The sequence below is a fragment of the Lynx rufus genome, unplaced genomic scaffold (genome assembly GCF_022079265.1).
Source record: "Lynx rufus isolate CCGP_SWC_20201006 ecotype Redwood Valley unplaced genomic scaffold, mLynRuf1.p SCAF_7, whole genome shotgun sequence".
NCBI lineage: Eukaryota > Metazoa > Chordata > Mammalia > Carnivora > Felidae > Lynx > Lynx rufus.
The window spans coordinates 70,895,868-70,911,673 of NW_025814889.1; the positions used below are offsets into that span (position 1 = coordinate 70,895,868).

The 15,806-nt window shown below is 36.4% G+C and overlaps 1 protein-coding gene across 1 annotated transcript in view; it reads right to left on the minus strand.

Annotated features, from left to right (window-relative positions):
* The window catches only part of ADAMTS20 (ADAM metallopeptidase with thrombospondin type 1 motif 20), a 171,366-nt gene that overhangs the window by 115,980 nt on the left and 39,580 nt on the right, over positions 1-15,806 (minus strand). The window contains exon 4 of the mRNA XM_047067167.1: positions 12,302-12,561. Within this exon, the coding sequence (XP_046923123.1) occupies positions 12,302-12,561 (260 nt within the window). The remainder of the gene's footprint in view (positions 1-12,301; positions 12,562-15,806) is intronic.

The following is a 15,806-nucleotide window of genomic DNA, read 5'->3' on the forward strand; positions in this document are numbered from 1 at the left end:
ATGCAATTCTATGAGGCCCTCTACATGGGCTCAGTTTATGATTCTTGGTTAAGGTGCTAATTCACTAATTTATCTCTTCTTGTAGCCATCATAGCGGTTTCTGCTGCAGTAGTGTCTTCATGTTCAATGCCTCTTTCACTCCTTTCAAGACAATCCCCTTGGGACCTGGGCCACCTGTGCAATGAAAGTCATTTCCAAACATAGGTAGTAATCTCTTTGACAATGGCCTTAGTAACATTTTTCTTGATAGGTCTCCCTAGGCAAGGGAGAAAAAAGCAAGACTAAATGACTAAGACTACGCTAAAATAAAAAGCTTTTGCACAGCAAAGGGCATCATCATCAAAATTAGAAACCTAATATTTACAAATAATATATCCATTGGGGATTAAGTATCAAAGATATATAAAGACCTTAAAAAACCATCTGATTAAAGTAGGGCAGAGGACCTCAAGAGACATGTTTCCAAAGATGACATGTACATGGCCAACAGACACATGAAAAGATGCTCAACATCACTAATCAGGGAAATGGAAACCCAAACCACATCACTTTACATCTATCAGGAATAGCTAATATCAAAAAGACAAGAAATATCAAGTGTTGGTGACAATATGGAGAAAAAGGAACCTTTGTGGACACAGTTGGTGTAAATGTAAACTCGTTGCAATCACTGTGGAAATCAGTATAGAGGTTTGTCAAACAAAAATAGAAATACTTTGCGATGCAGTTATTCCACTACTGGCTATTTACCCAAAGAAAACCCTAGTTCAAAAGGGTATGTGCACTTGTGTTTATTACAGCATTATTTACAAGAGCCAAGATATGGAAGCAATCTGTGTCCACTGATAGATGAATAAAGACATCATTTTATATATATGTGTGTGTGTGTGTGTGTGTGTGTAATAGTATTACTCAGGCATAAGGAGGAGATCGTGCCATTTACAACAACATGGGAGGAACTTAGCGAGTATATTGCTAAGTGAAAGAAGTCAGGCAAAAGACACTTATAAGTGGAATCTAAAAAGCAAAACCAAGCATTAATAAACCCATAAATACAGAGGACAAACAGGTGGTTGACAAAAGGGAAGAAATAGGCAAAATGAGTGAAAGGGTGGGAGGTACAGGCTTCCAATTATGGAATAAGTCAGGAGGATGAAAGGTACTGCATAGGGAATATGGTCAATGGCATTGCATGGTGAACTATGGTAGCTACACGTGAACACAGCATAACATGTAGAGTTGTCAAATCACTGTCGTATACTTGAAACTGATACAGCATTCTTTGTCAACTATACTTAAAAATTTCTGAAACCTGGATCACCATCTCCTGGACCACGACCCAGACCAAGATAGCAATTGCTTCAGGAGATACTACTTGTCCCATCCTTTTGATTAACATTCAACACTACACCTTGCTTTAATCCAGAGACAGGGAAGACATGGACCCTGATCTTGTGGACCTTAGAGTTTGCTGGAAGTACTAGTGGTGGAGTCCTCATTCCATCAGCCAAAGAGCTGTTTCAATATAATGAATCACCTACATGACTGCTCCAGTTTTTTTTTTTTTTTTTTGCTACATGGAATAATGACCAGAGCAAGAGCCAAAAACATCTCTGGAAATGCTGACACTGCAGGGTCACCATGGACTTCAATACACTTTCCAGAACTTTATTGTTTTAGCTGTGCAGCCACAGGCATTTACAGGTTGGTTATTTCTACCTACAGTGGTGCCTTTAGCAGAAGTTGTGGTCTTCTGGCATTGAGAGTAAGTACGGGGACAAATCGTTGGCCATCTCAAGCAGGTCTGTTAGCCCCGCAGCACTGCTCACTTGAAAATGGGAGCTGTGGAAACTGGTAGCTGAATTGGTATTTTCCATGCAACTTAAGAAAGTACATACTTCCCATGGAAAACAAAGTATACCCACACTTCAGACTTATCCTTTGATTCAGTGAGTTTAACAGTGGATGCTTTTCTAAGTCCAATTACAAAAGAGAACAATACACCTCAGATTTATGCTCAAAGGCTCTCTTCCACTTAAAAATGAACAGTTGTGAAGACTTCTAGGTCACAAGAGACCATGCATTCTCCATACTTCACATAGGAAAGAGCTTAAGTACTATGAATTATCTACAGGACTAATTTCTTCACTCATTACTCGAAATAGGTGGACTACAAGTGACAATCTGGATGTTATGAATTTATTTTGTAGGTGATACTATATAATATTGAGTTTAAGAAACAGATGTTGCACTTTTATTGAAGAGTAACCAATCTGTAAGATACGGTATATACACATATATAGATGTATACATATATCTATGTGTATGTACATATACATACACACAATGGAAGATTACTAAGCCATACAAAAGAATGAAATCTTGCCATTTGCAATGAATGGATGGAGCTACAGAGTATTATGTTAATCAGAATAAGTCAACCAAATACCAATACCCTATGATTTTAGGTGTGTGGATTTTAAGCAAACAAATGAGCAAAGGGGGGAAAAGAGGCAAACCAAGAAACTTTTTTTTTAATTTTTTTTTTCAACGTTTATTTATTTTTGGGACAGAGAGAGACAGAGCATGAACGGGGGAGGGGCAGAGAGAGAGGGAGACACAGAATCGGAAACAGGCTCCAGGCTCTGAGCCATCAGCCCAGAGCCCGACGCGGGGCTCGAACTCACGGACCGTGAGATCGTGACCTGGCTGAAGTCGGACGTTTAACCGACTGCACCACCCAGGCGCCCCTAGAAACTCTTAATTACAGAGAACTGATGGTTACCTGAGGGGAGGTGGGGGGTGGTGGTGAAATTGATGATGGGGATTAAGGAGTACACTTGTGATGAACACAGAACAATGTATAGAAATGTTGAATCACTATGTTGTACAAGTGAAACTAACATATTATAATGCAGGTTAACTGAAATTTAAATGAAAACAAAAATATAACCTCATTCATCCTCAGGTAAAACCTACAAAAAACAGTTCAACTTAATTCTTTACACAATCTCCCCAAAAAACCCTCAGGTTGATACTTTGCTTTTATGCTAAAATGGTATCACTGAGTAATTAAGGTCATCCTATTTAGTTGTATGCATTTCCTGTTTTATGTATAGACCTTCGTAATGTGCTTACATTCAACGTATGTTCCTTTTACTTTGTGTCTATATTTAAAGGTGTTACTGTATAAGTATTCAGTTAAACTGAATTATGAAGCAAGCAGATGACAAGGACCATTTAGTCAGAGGCTTTTGTAATTGACATATACAATGTGCTTCTCTTATCCCCAAACTACCACCCTCCTATTACATTTAGCTCTGACCAGTGTATTTTCTAGAACATCAGAATTCTATCCCCTAAGTCCTTCTAATTAGCTCTTGGTATAAAACTTTCTTTCAGAACCCTGATGTGTTTCATGCCCTAGCCCTGACACTACCACTGCAGACACTTGACCATGGCCTCAGAGAAGTCATATGCAGCCAGGAGCCCTTGGTTTTAGTTCTAGCTCTATTGCTAGTTACAAGGAAGTTGGTCAATTCTGGAAATGGACCTCTTTTTGTCTCCGTTCTTGGAACCATATTGAGGCACCAAGCATCCCTGGTGCCATATCCCATGCCATAGTGTATTCAATTAGTATTTACCAGATGCTATTGAGGGGAGGAGAGTAGAGGCCATTTGTGTTTTAAAGCACAAAAATCATCCCACGGTTTGAGAAATGTGGAGTAAAAAAGTTAAACAGCCTATTTGATACTTTTGTGAAGATACCTAACAAATCCACATTATCTAGGAGAGGTATTTCACACAAATGCTTCAACAGTTTTTTTTTTCCTTCTTCCCACAGAGCATGTCACATGACTAGTATCCCATTCCATAGACTACACAGTAGAAAAATGCTACATCAGCTTTCTTAGATAACCTTTTGTTCTACAGCACCATGTAATATTGATATATAACTATAATCACTACATATTAGAGTGCTGTATTTTACAACTTTATTGATCTAATTAGAATATATTGAATATTTTATTCTTTAAGTGTTTGTTCCCCTAGCATATCATGTTTATGTTTCTCTACAAGTCTCACAAAACAGTACTTCATGGATATTTATAAAAAAAAAAAAAGTAAAGAAATGATATAAATTCTGTTTAAATATTTTCTTTAAGAAAATTCTAAGCAAAATACACTTCGTGCAAATAATGAGGTTATTGTCACCATTAACTGACCAACTATTTTGAAATAATTTGTATACACAGCTTCAGCAAATGTATATATGGCATGTTTAGAGGCTGCCTTTTTAAAAAAATGATTTAGCCATTTTTAATGGAGATAATTGACATTATATATACATAAAATCACATATATATAATGAAATCACCACGATAAATCATCACATAGTTCTATTCTCTCGTGAGGAGAACTCAGATCTACTCCAAGCAATTTCAAACATACAATAGTCACCATATCAACTATTCACCATCCTGTGCATTACATCCTGAGGACTTGTAACTGTTTACCTCTTGATCGCTTTCACCTTCAAAGTCTTCTACACAAAACTGATTTTAACACAGTGAAGAGACTGTTTACAAAGATCACAAATCTTGTCTGATCTTTTTGCTCGAAATTAGAAAATGATATTCCACAACAAAGTAAATATGCACAAGGAACAAATTTATCCTTATTTACTACATGGAGTACTACCAGAACCAATAATGTAAGTCAACTATACTTCAGCTAAAAATAAATAATCTAAAAAATAGGGCGCCTGGGTGGCGCAGTCGGTTAAGCGTCCGACTTCAGCCAGGTCACGATCTCGCGGTCCGTGAGTTCGAGCCCCGCGTCAGGCTCTGGGCTGATGGCTCAGAGCCTGGAGCCTGTTTCCGATTCTGTGTCTCCCTCTCTCTCTGCCCCTCCCCCGTTCATGCTCTGTCTCTCTCTGTCCCAAAAATAAATAAACGTTGAAAAAAAAATTAAAAAAAAAATTAAAAATAAGAACACGGAGTTGAAGGAAAAGTGAACATAACGGTCCTACCTGAAGTATGAAAGTATATCATTGTTTTTATTTTAGTGTGGTTAAAAATTTCCTCTACCCTGAACATCAGTGAAATCAAAGGTATTAAGTCAGGGTAATCCAAGTGAGGCTTTTGGTTGATAAGTGTCTCCAACAGTAACTGTATTTTAATAAACAGGATTCATTCCTGATGATCACATGATGTGCCTTACATTTACATGATTAATTGTGTAAGAAAGTGAATGCTATCAAGTCAAACCTTTATAAACACAACAGAGTATAAAAGTCTCTGACCTACAGTATTTTCAAGGTTTATTAAATAAATCACTGAATATCAAAGTAAGTTTGTTAAGAAAATAATTGCTCTCGTTACAAATTCTTTGGTTGTTTAGTTATATGTGAATGCCATTTTAGCCTAATACTGTCACCCAAATTCTCTACAGATAAAAGCTTTGGTATTGAAAATAGTTGAACATCTTTGGTCATTTAACACAAACTCTTATTTTATTGGATACACTATACATAATTCCGTTCTTCCCAATTTTCATATTAATGCCAGAATCACTTTGAATAACAGATCACTAAGGTATCCGTACAGCACTATAGTGAATTAAATCACACAAATTTCTCCATCACTGTACTCATTTTGTTGAATTGTTGAAAGTAAAGAAAAAGACAGCACAATTGTCTGTATGGTTAAGGGCAGATAATCCTCTAAATGGTGTCCATAATCCATGTGCTCAGTGTTGAAGCATTAAGCTATTTCTCCATTTTATATAGAGCCAACATACAAAAACTTTATCATTTTGAACTTTTCTTTAAATGGCTCACAAACTTCAAGTATAAATCACATTTTCTTGTCTTTTTCCTAAATTACTGTCACCAAGAACATTACCAATATCCTGTGTGTCTGAATAAATGTAGTTAATGCCTCCTTAAAAATGAGGACAAAATGTGCAAAATCTCGGTTTCCTTCCTCAATCGGAAACACATCTGCAGACACTTACATGGAGACTGCATTCCTCTTATCACTTCAGAACAATTTTGGAAATGGACTTCACGAATGGAGATGAAACAAGTTGAACTACACTTGACTATTTCTACAAGGTGTGCCCAACTGTTCCAGTTTGCTAGGACTAAGGGGTTTCCAGGGCCAGGAGTCTCAACCCTAGAACTAGAAAAGTCCCAGGCAAAATAAGAAAAGTCTGTCACTCTTGCTCCAAGATTCCATTCACATGGTTTACATCTGCAACTACAGCTATGACCACAGCTTTTCACTAATAACATATATACAGAACCATGAAATCTGACTTTCCTGTATTCTTACCTGAACATTCTTTAGGTTTTTATTTAAATTCCAGTTAGTTAACGTACAGTATAAAACTAGTTTCAGGTGTACAATATAGTGGTTCAACACTTCCATATTACACCTGGTGCTCATCACAAGTCCACTCTTTAATCCTGACCTGTTTTTCCCCGTCCTTACCTCCCCCCTCCCCTATCCAGTAACCACGCGTTTGTTGTCTACAGTTAACCTGTCTTGGTTTGCCTCTTTTCCCCCCCTCTTCCTTTGTTTCTTAAATTCCACCTATTCTTTTAATGAAAAAGAATGGAGAAGGACTAAATGCAGGTAATTTGTCATCTGAACTTTGACCTTTGACAAAGCAAGCGTATACAAAACCCAAACTACCTCAAAAGAGAAACTGTCCTAAATTTTTCCTCCTACCTATCTACATTTGGAATGCTCCCCTCTTCCCTAACCCTGCTTCAGTCTATCTCCTTGTGAATGAAAACTCAACACAACCAGCTGACTACATCTACAAACATCTCATCTTCAACTGCAATTGGCTCTCCTAGTGGGACTAAGGGTCTAGGAAGTAACATGTGCATATATTGGGCTACCGTTTCAAGCAATCTGAGAAGCTGATTTACTTTCTATGAAGTCAGAAGAAGGTCTGTTTTGCCCTTTATCAACTGACTTTATGTCACAGTATCTTCTCCAAACAATGATTATATTGATTTTTATGTGAAATACAGGTACCAAAACATTTTTGAGTATGTATTGCCAAAGCTGTGTGGCTATTTCCTTCTTCTAGTCATTATTTCTACAGCATGGGTATCAGAGTTACCCATAATTAAACAGGCTTCAAAATCTGTCACCTTTACAAAATCTAGTGTTTTCCTTGGGAATCTCTACCCTCCTTCCCACAATTTTCTTAATGACTATCTCCTTTACCTGCATAATTTTACTAAGTTTATCTTACACTGTTCCATATACTTGATACAATTTCCTACATTATCAACTGACATCTTCCATGCCTGTACTCTCATTAGAATCCCCTCATAATGAGCTTGCCAAACTCAGATGTAGATAGTTATACAGCTAGATAATTACACTTTTTGTTACTTCAGATTCAGAAGTAAAAACATGTTATCAGGATAAATTTCCACGTATTGCTCTGTTTTCATTTTAAAAACTCAGGTCAACAAATGTCCTATTATACACAATTCAGAAATCACTTTGAGTCATCTATTACAATGTCATGCATTCTGAAAAAGAGTACTACTTTTTTTTAACATCAATTTATTATTGAGAGACTGAGCATGAGCATGGGAGGGGCAGAGGGGAGGAGACCCAGAATTCAAAGCAGGTTCCAGGCTCCAAGCTGTCAGCACAGAGCCCAACGTAGGGCTTGAACTCACAGACTGGGAGATCATGACCTGAGCCAAAGCCAGACACTTAACCGACTGAACCACCCAGGCACCCCCCAAAAAGTATTACTTTAATTACTTATTTATCTTTCATGAACTATTGAATGCCTACTTGGTACCAGATACTATACTTAGGCAACATGGGCCATTTATTCTTAGCACATATAAGAATTTAAGGTAAAATGTTATATATAAGGAAAAAAACGGGGTCTTATCTTCAAATAACAATGTACTGAACTGGACATTTCTAGCCAAGAAAAATTTACAATAACCAATAGATGTATCCTGGCCATGTCTGTTCCATTAAGTAGATCTAAATTCCTTACATGTGAATAAAGGTACTTCCAGCCATGAGATATGTTCCGATAACCTGAATCTGTATAAATAGGTGACTATATAACTCATTAATTAAACCAGGGGACTCTTGAGCATGAAAGATGCTTTTAGTAATTACTCCAAAAGAACAGGCCTAAATCCAGAGAGTCCAGACAACAGATTTAAGTATGTGTATGTATTTGGTATATATAAGATATAGAGTTCTACCACTGTAGAACTAGTCTAGGTCCTTCACTAGGTCTAGAATTTTGTTCCAGGATACTGCCACCACCCCTACTCAAAATAGATGTTAATATCAGGTCAAGAACTCTGATAGCTACTGTGATCTTACATTCCAAATTTGCTAAAGCAGCTCTCTAATAGCCTGTCCTTTAATCTCCATAAATACATTTATAATGTAAAGTGTCATTTTGTCCCAATGAAAATGAAAACAATAGTCCCAAATCTTTGGGATGCAGTAAAAGTGGTCCTAAGAGGGAAGTTTATAGCAATACAGTTCCACCTTTCTACCAGAAGAAAAATCTTGAACCACCTACCTGTATACCACCTAAAGGAGCTAGAAAAAGAAACAACCCAAAACCAGCAAAAAGGAAATGATAAAGATTAGAGTATAAATAAGTAATATATAAAACTAAAAAAATACAACAGATGAATGAAACCAGGAGCTGGTTCTTTGAAAAGATCAACAAAATTGATAAACTTCCAGCCAGACTCATTAAAAAAAAAGTGCAGAAAAAGTCACAAATATCACAAATTAAAGAGGAACAAAACCAAAGAAATACAGACAACTGTAAGAGGAGATTATGAAAACTCATGCCAACAAATTGAACCAAGAAAAAATGAATTCCTAGAAACATAACCTACCAAAACTGAAGCAGGAAGAGTAGAAATTTGAACAGATGGATTACCAGCAATGAAATTGAATCAGTAATCAACAAACTCCCATTAAAAGTCTAGAACAGTTGGTTTCATAGGAAGACTCTGAACATTTATAGTTAATACCCATTCTCCTCAAACTATTCCAAAAAAGGGGAAAAAAATAAAGGAAATTCATTCTGTAAGGTATCATCCAGACATCAAAACCAGATAAAGACACCACACACACACACACACACACACACACAGAACTAGGGGCCAGTATCTCTGATGAAAACACATGTAAAAATCCTCAACAAAATACTAGCAAACTGAATCCCATGATGCATTGAAAAACCATTCACCATGATCAAGTACGATTTATTCCTAGGATACAAGGTGGTTCAATATTTGTAAATAAATCAACGTGATACATCACAATAAGGATAAAAACCATCTCATCATTTCAACAGATACAGATAAAGCATTTGACAAAGTACAACATCCATTCATAAAAACCCTCAACAAAGCAGGCTTAGAGAGAACATACTTCAACATAGTAAAGGCCCTATATAAATAACCACAATTAACAACATTCAACAGGGAAAAACTGAGCTTTTCAACCAACGATCAGGAACAAAACAAGGATGTCTACTCTCATGACTTCTATTCAACATAGAAGTAAGTCCTAGCCATGGTAATTAGGCAAGAAACAAAATAATAGGTATCTAAATTGTTAAGAAATAAAACTTACACTAGTTGCAAATCTAGTGATACCATATGTAGAAAACCCTAATGATTCCAGAAAACTAGAATAAGTGAATTCAATAAATTTGCAGGATTCAAAAATCCATGTACAGAAATCTGTTGCATTTTTATACATGAATAAAGCAGGATACATAGAAGAACACAATCCCATTTATATCAGCACTAAAAATAATGAAGTATCTAGGAATAAACTTAATCCAAGAGGTGAAAGACCTTTATTCTGAAAACTATAAAACAGATTAAATAAGTTCAAGGAAATCTAAAGAAATGGAAAGACATTTTATACAGGTTGCAAGAACAAATCTTTTTAGAATGTCTATAGTACCCAAAGCAATCTATGGATTTAATACAATCCATATCAAAATACCACCAAGGATTTTTCAGAGAGAGAGAACAATCCTAAAATTTCTATGAGACAGATAAAGACCCTGGTAGCCAAAGCCATCTTGAAGCAGACAAATAAAACTGGAGGTATCCTAATTCCAGACTTCAAGTTATATTAAAAAGCTGTAGTAATTAAAACAGTACTGTACTGGCATAAAAATAGACCTATAGATCAATAGATCCAAATACAGAACTCTGAAACACACCCATAGTTATATGGTCAATTAATCTTTAACAAAACAGGAAAGAACATCCAGTGGGAAAAAGACAGTCTCTTCAACCAATGGTGTTGGGAAAACTGGACAGCAACATGCAAAAGAATAAAACTGGATCCTTTCTCACACCATGTACAAAAATAAACTCAAAATGGATCAAAGACCTACACATAAGACACGAACCCATAAAAATCCTAGAAGAGAGCACAGGAAGCAATTTCTCTGACGTCAGTCTAACAGTTTTTTTTCACATAGGCCTCCTGCAGCAAGGGAAATAAAAGCAAAAGTAAACCATTGGGACATCAGAATAGAAAACTCTGCAGAGCAAGGGAAACCAACAACAAAACTAAAAAGCAACCTACAGAAAGGGAAAAAAGCTATTTGCAAATGGCATATCCATGTACAAGTATGGATGGATATATATCCAAAATACATAAAGAATTGATTCAACAGCCAAAAAAACCACATAATCCAATTTTAAAAATGGGCAGAAAACATGAACAGGAATTTCTCCAAAGACATACAGATGGCCAACAGACATGCTCAAAATTTCTCATCAGGGGAAATGCAAATCAAAACTACAAGGGGTTATCAACTCACACCCATCAGGATGGCTAAAATAACACAAGAAACAAGTGTTGGTGAGGATGTGGAGAAAAAGGAACTTTCTTGCACCATTGGTGGAAAAGCAAACTGGTACAGCCACTATAGAAAAAAGTGTGGAACTTCCTCAAAAAGTAAAAACAGAACTGCCTTATGATCCAGTAATTGCCCTACTGGGTACTTACCCCGCAAAACACCTAAACACTAATTCAAAGTGACACATGCACTCCTATGTTTATTGCAGCATTATTTACAAAAGCCAAGTTATGGAAGCAGCCCAAGTGTCCACTGATAAATGAATGGAGAAAGAGGTGGTGTGCATGTGTCTGACATACACACGTAATGGAATATTACTTAGCCATAAAAAATGAAGACTTGCCATTTGAAACAACATGGATGGAGCTGGAGTATAATGCTAAGCAAATTAAGTCAGAAAGACAAATATGGTCTTATTCACGTGTGGAATTTAACAATGAGCAAAGGTAAAAAAAAAAAAAAAAAAAAAAAGACAGACTCTTAACCATAGAGAACTAAGGATTACCACCAGAAAAGGAGGTGGGTGAAATCGGTGATGGAGATTAAAGAGTACATTTATCATGATGAGCAACAAGTATAGAACTGTTGAATGTTCACCTGAAACTAATAGAACACTATGTTAACAATATATTAAGCTGGAATTAAAATTAAAAACCTTAAAAATATCATTTATTCCAATTTCTGACTTGACAAGTATAGCAATAGCAAAATAGTTTCCATTCCTTCTGTGCAGAAATAAGATTTAAATATCAGATTGGGGGGTGGGGAGGCACACCTGGGTGGCTCAGTCATGGTTCTTGAGTTCAAGCCCCACATCGAGCTCTGTGCTGACTGCTCAGAGCCTGGAGCCTACTTCAGATTTTGTGTCTCCCTCTCGCTCTCTGTCCCTCCCCCACTCATGGTTCTATCTCTCAAAAAACGAATGAACGTTAAAAATATATATATAAATCAGAATCACGGAAAGCTCAGTGGGTCAATTGGTTAAGCCTCCAGCTCTGGATTTTGGTTCAGGTCATGATCTCACAGTTTATGAGTTTGAATCCCACATTAGGCTCTGCACTGATAGCACGGCGCCTGCTTGGGATTCTCTCTCCCTCTCTCTGTACCCTTCCCCTGCACACATGTGCTCACAATCTCCTCCCCTCCCCCCAAAATAAATAAGCTTTAAAAAAACAATCAGATTCAAAGGGTGAAATATCAGGGCTACTAGAATCTTCCCTGTCACCAAAGGGTAAAAAATATAGGATACTGAAAATACTCGAATTATTCTTTAAGTGTTTTCAGAGACTTTCAAATCTTTTAACAAGTTCGAGTAACTTTTCAGATAAATGTGAAGGAAACATTACACATCTTAGAAAGTTTAAAGGACAAGTTTACTTACAATTGACATTAGTGTTAGTACATAGTGCTGCAAATTCTGTCCATGATGATGAACCATTTTAGCGTCAGCTGTAACCATAACTTCCACATATCTCGGGTAGGATAAAAAACGTTTTTTCCTGGAATGTAATTGACTTCTTTCATCTTCCAATGATTTATTTTTTGAAGGGTACCCTAAAACCATTTCCTTCTTTACATTAAGATCTTCATTTGTGTTGCTGTAGTTTTGAAAGGGTAAAGTGGTTTTCTTTATTTGACTCTCTGGGGGGAGAAAAGAATATAATGCAGCATTCAATTAGGTGGGACTAAAAATACTGCACAAAATAGGCAAAAATACACACACATCACCTTCCAACATGAAATAAAAGATAAAAAGAAATTTAACTCTGTGATGCAGCAGTTTATTACTATTCCCACTAATAAAATGTTATTTTTCATAGATTGGCCTAACAGAAACCAAACTCCAAGTCTTTTTTTTTTTTTTAAACAGCTATGAGTGTTCAAGAGCATTTATTAACGGTAGAAAAATTTAAAACTGAGGAGTCCCCCTTTTTTTCCTCAGGTAAACTGGGTGCTCAAGCCAATGGCATTTCAACTCATTATAGATCAATCACATTTTGTATGATACACAACAAAACCTTTTGTTAGACATCATGTAAAGATCACCAGACAGAAAAACCATGAAACATTGGTAACTCTTTGAATCCAGAAAAACTGTAGATCTGTATTTTATAATATTTGATTTATAAGATACCTGATTACTTTTGTTTGGTTATGTTTAAATACAGAATTCAGGGGCACCTGGGTAGCTCAGTCAGTTGTGTCTGACTTCGGCCCAAGTCAAGATCTCACAGTTCCTGAGTTTGGACCCTACAGTGGGTTCGCTGCTGTTACTGCAGAGCCTCGTTCAATCCCCTGTGCCCCTCTCTCTACTCATTCCCTGCTTACCTTCTCTCAAAAATAAAACTTTTTAGGAATGAAAAAATACAGCAAATTATTCAATGTTAATCACAGATGCCATGGGTAAGTCCTTTAGTCTTCTGTATTTTTTTCTGACAACTGTTTGCAAGTATTTAACAGAAAAGTGGACCAAAGGAATCAGGTAAGAAGAAATCCAAGGTCCCAGATACTTGATAAACCGAATACCAAAACTATTCAGACTCAGTTGTACTATAAGGATTAGACAGAAATATAAGAGTATGACAACAATAATTTCATTTTAAATAAGCAGTAATCTTATGGTTGTAAGTAATCAAAGTCCTTAAGCATGGTTTCCACATGTCAACTTTTTCTAATTCTTAAAACCATCCTGCCCTTTGATACTACTGTGCACTTATGTTTTGAAATGTATCTCATTGGGAAATTCTGAACTTGGCAAACCGTGTATAGCCCTAAAACTTTGTCCTACCATCTTTATCCGGGGGTGACTCCACCACTAAAATATCCACTTTGTAGACCCAGATGTAACTTAATATACCAATCTCAGAGTCAATAGGAAGTAAATATACTCTGACTTGTTCATCAGTTTAAAATAAACATTATACCTACTCTACATCAAGGAACATTTAGAAATTGCAGAGCAAACAGAACCTTATAAAGTTTATACTCTAGTAGGAAGAGACAAGAAGTAATACGTATTTAAGAATAAATTTCAGAATAACTAAATGCTTCAGTAACAATTCAACTTCGAGACAAAAACTGATTCTACCTACCCAAACGGCTTAAATTTAAAAAACAGCACCAAGTGTTAGAGCAACCACTTTGGAAAAACCGCTTGGCAATTTTCAAGTTTGACACATATGTACACCTACCCCCGTAATTTTACTCATTTTATACCTATGGAAAGTATGTCAACAAAAAGACTTATGTAAGACCATGCATAGCAAGACTAGCACATATAGATCAATGGAACAGAACACAGAGGCCAGAAATAAACACTGATGTATTTGGTCAAATGATCTTCAAGGGTGCCAAGACCACTCTATGGGTTAAAGAATGATATCCTTGACAAGAGGTGATGAGTAAACGGAGTATCCACATGCAGAAGCATGAAATTAGAGCCTTAGCTTGTAAAACTCAACATCTTAAAGACCTAAAAGACCCCAAACTCTCCAAGTCCTGGAAAGAACATGGAAGAAAAGCTTCATGATATTGGATTTCACAAGGACTGCTTGAATGGGTAGGACACCATAGCACAGATGACTAAATAGACAAATGGGACTACATCAAATTTTTAAATTGCACCAAAGGACAGACACAACAGACTGAAAAGGAAGACTACTGAATGGGAGAAAATATCTACAAATCTGTTTTCCTGAAGAGGAGAATTAGAAAGCCCATTTTGCATCCTTTTAAGGCGTTTAGTTCAAAATAATCTGTATGCTAAAGTGGCCTATCTTGGGTTAGTATATTCTACCACCCATCCCAGACCAGGTTTTCAAAAGATTAGACCATTCACATAGAGCTATTAGATCAGGACTTAGTAAACAGTCGTTATTATTTTTGTCATTACTAGTTATGAAGAAATAATGTGTTGACAGACACATGCCCTTCAAATTAACTTTAAAAAAAATGTCTAACTGCCATGTCGTTTAAGAAAAATGGTCAGCTATTTTGTTGCTAGGTTTATAAAATTAGAGTTAAAATGCTCATCCACAGAGTTGTGCTGTGATGCTTAAATTCTTGAGGCAGGAGCAGTGGGTGATTCTGTTTGGCAATCTCAGGGCATTGTTACACAAGCATGCGTCAAGTGGAAAACAGTTATTCATTCTCATTACTTTAGGAAAGTGATTCACAAGTGTTTAACAGCTCTTATAACAGATCCGGTGTACCATAATCCCCTTGTTTTAAAAATATTTCTAAGTCTCATGAGAAATGTAGCCTTAGTTTTGGGGTGATGGTGATATATAACAGCAGGTGCTTTATTTTTCTTTGGGGGGGGGTTGGATTTTATCTTTAATTACTTAAGACAAATGGCTCTCCAAAGCTATTGAGCTGTGTTTCCACTCTTCTTTAAGTCTTGATGTGCCAGGTTCTGGAGCTTTTGCTTAGCAGATGCTTTCAGGAAGTCTGAAGGGAAAGTATTGATTAGGCTCTTTCTGGCTGACAGTCATATACTGGTGACATATTCACCTATTTGGCTGGCAGCAAAGTCTTCCTTTTTTTTCCACTAGGTTCACTACTGGCAGCAGAATCTTGCCTAGTGATACCGAATGGTCATAAGCACGGTGCACCATCTACTTGCAATTGTTGTTGGTAAGCCATTATGGAAGTAAAAGAACATGCTTGGATCTGTGTTTAAATTTTTTTTAATGGATCTCTTTATCAATACTTATTAGATAAAGCTCATGAGATTTTCTGTTTATTTGCTAGAATAAGTCATTCTGGAATATGCTCCTTGAACTCCATTAAATGTACTGTAATCTGATTTGAAATTATCATGGGAAATTTTTTCAACATTGTAGTATTAATGAGTATCAATTTAATAGATGCATGCTGTGAACCAG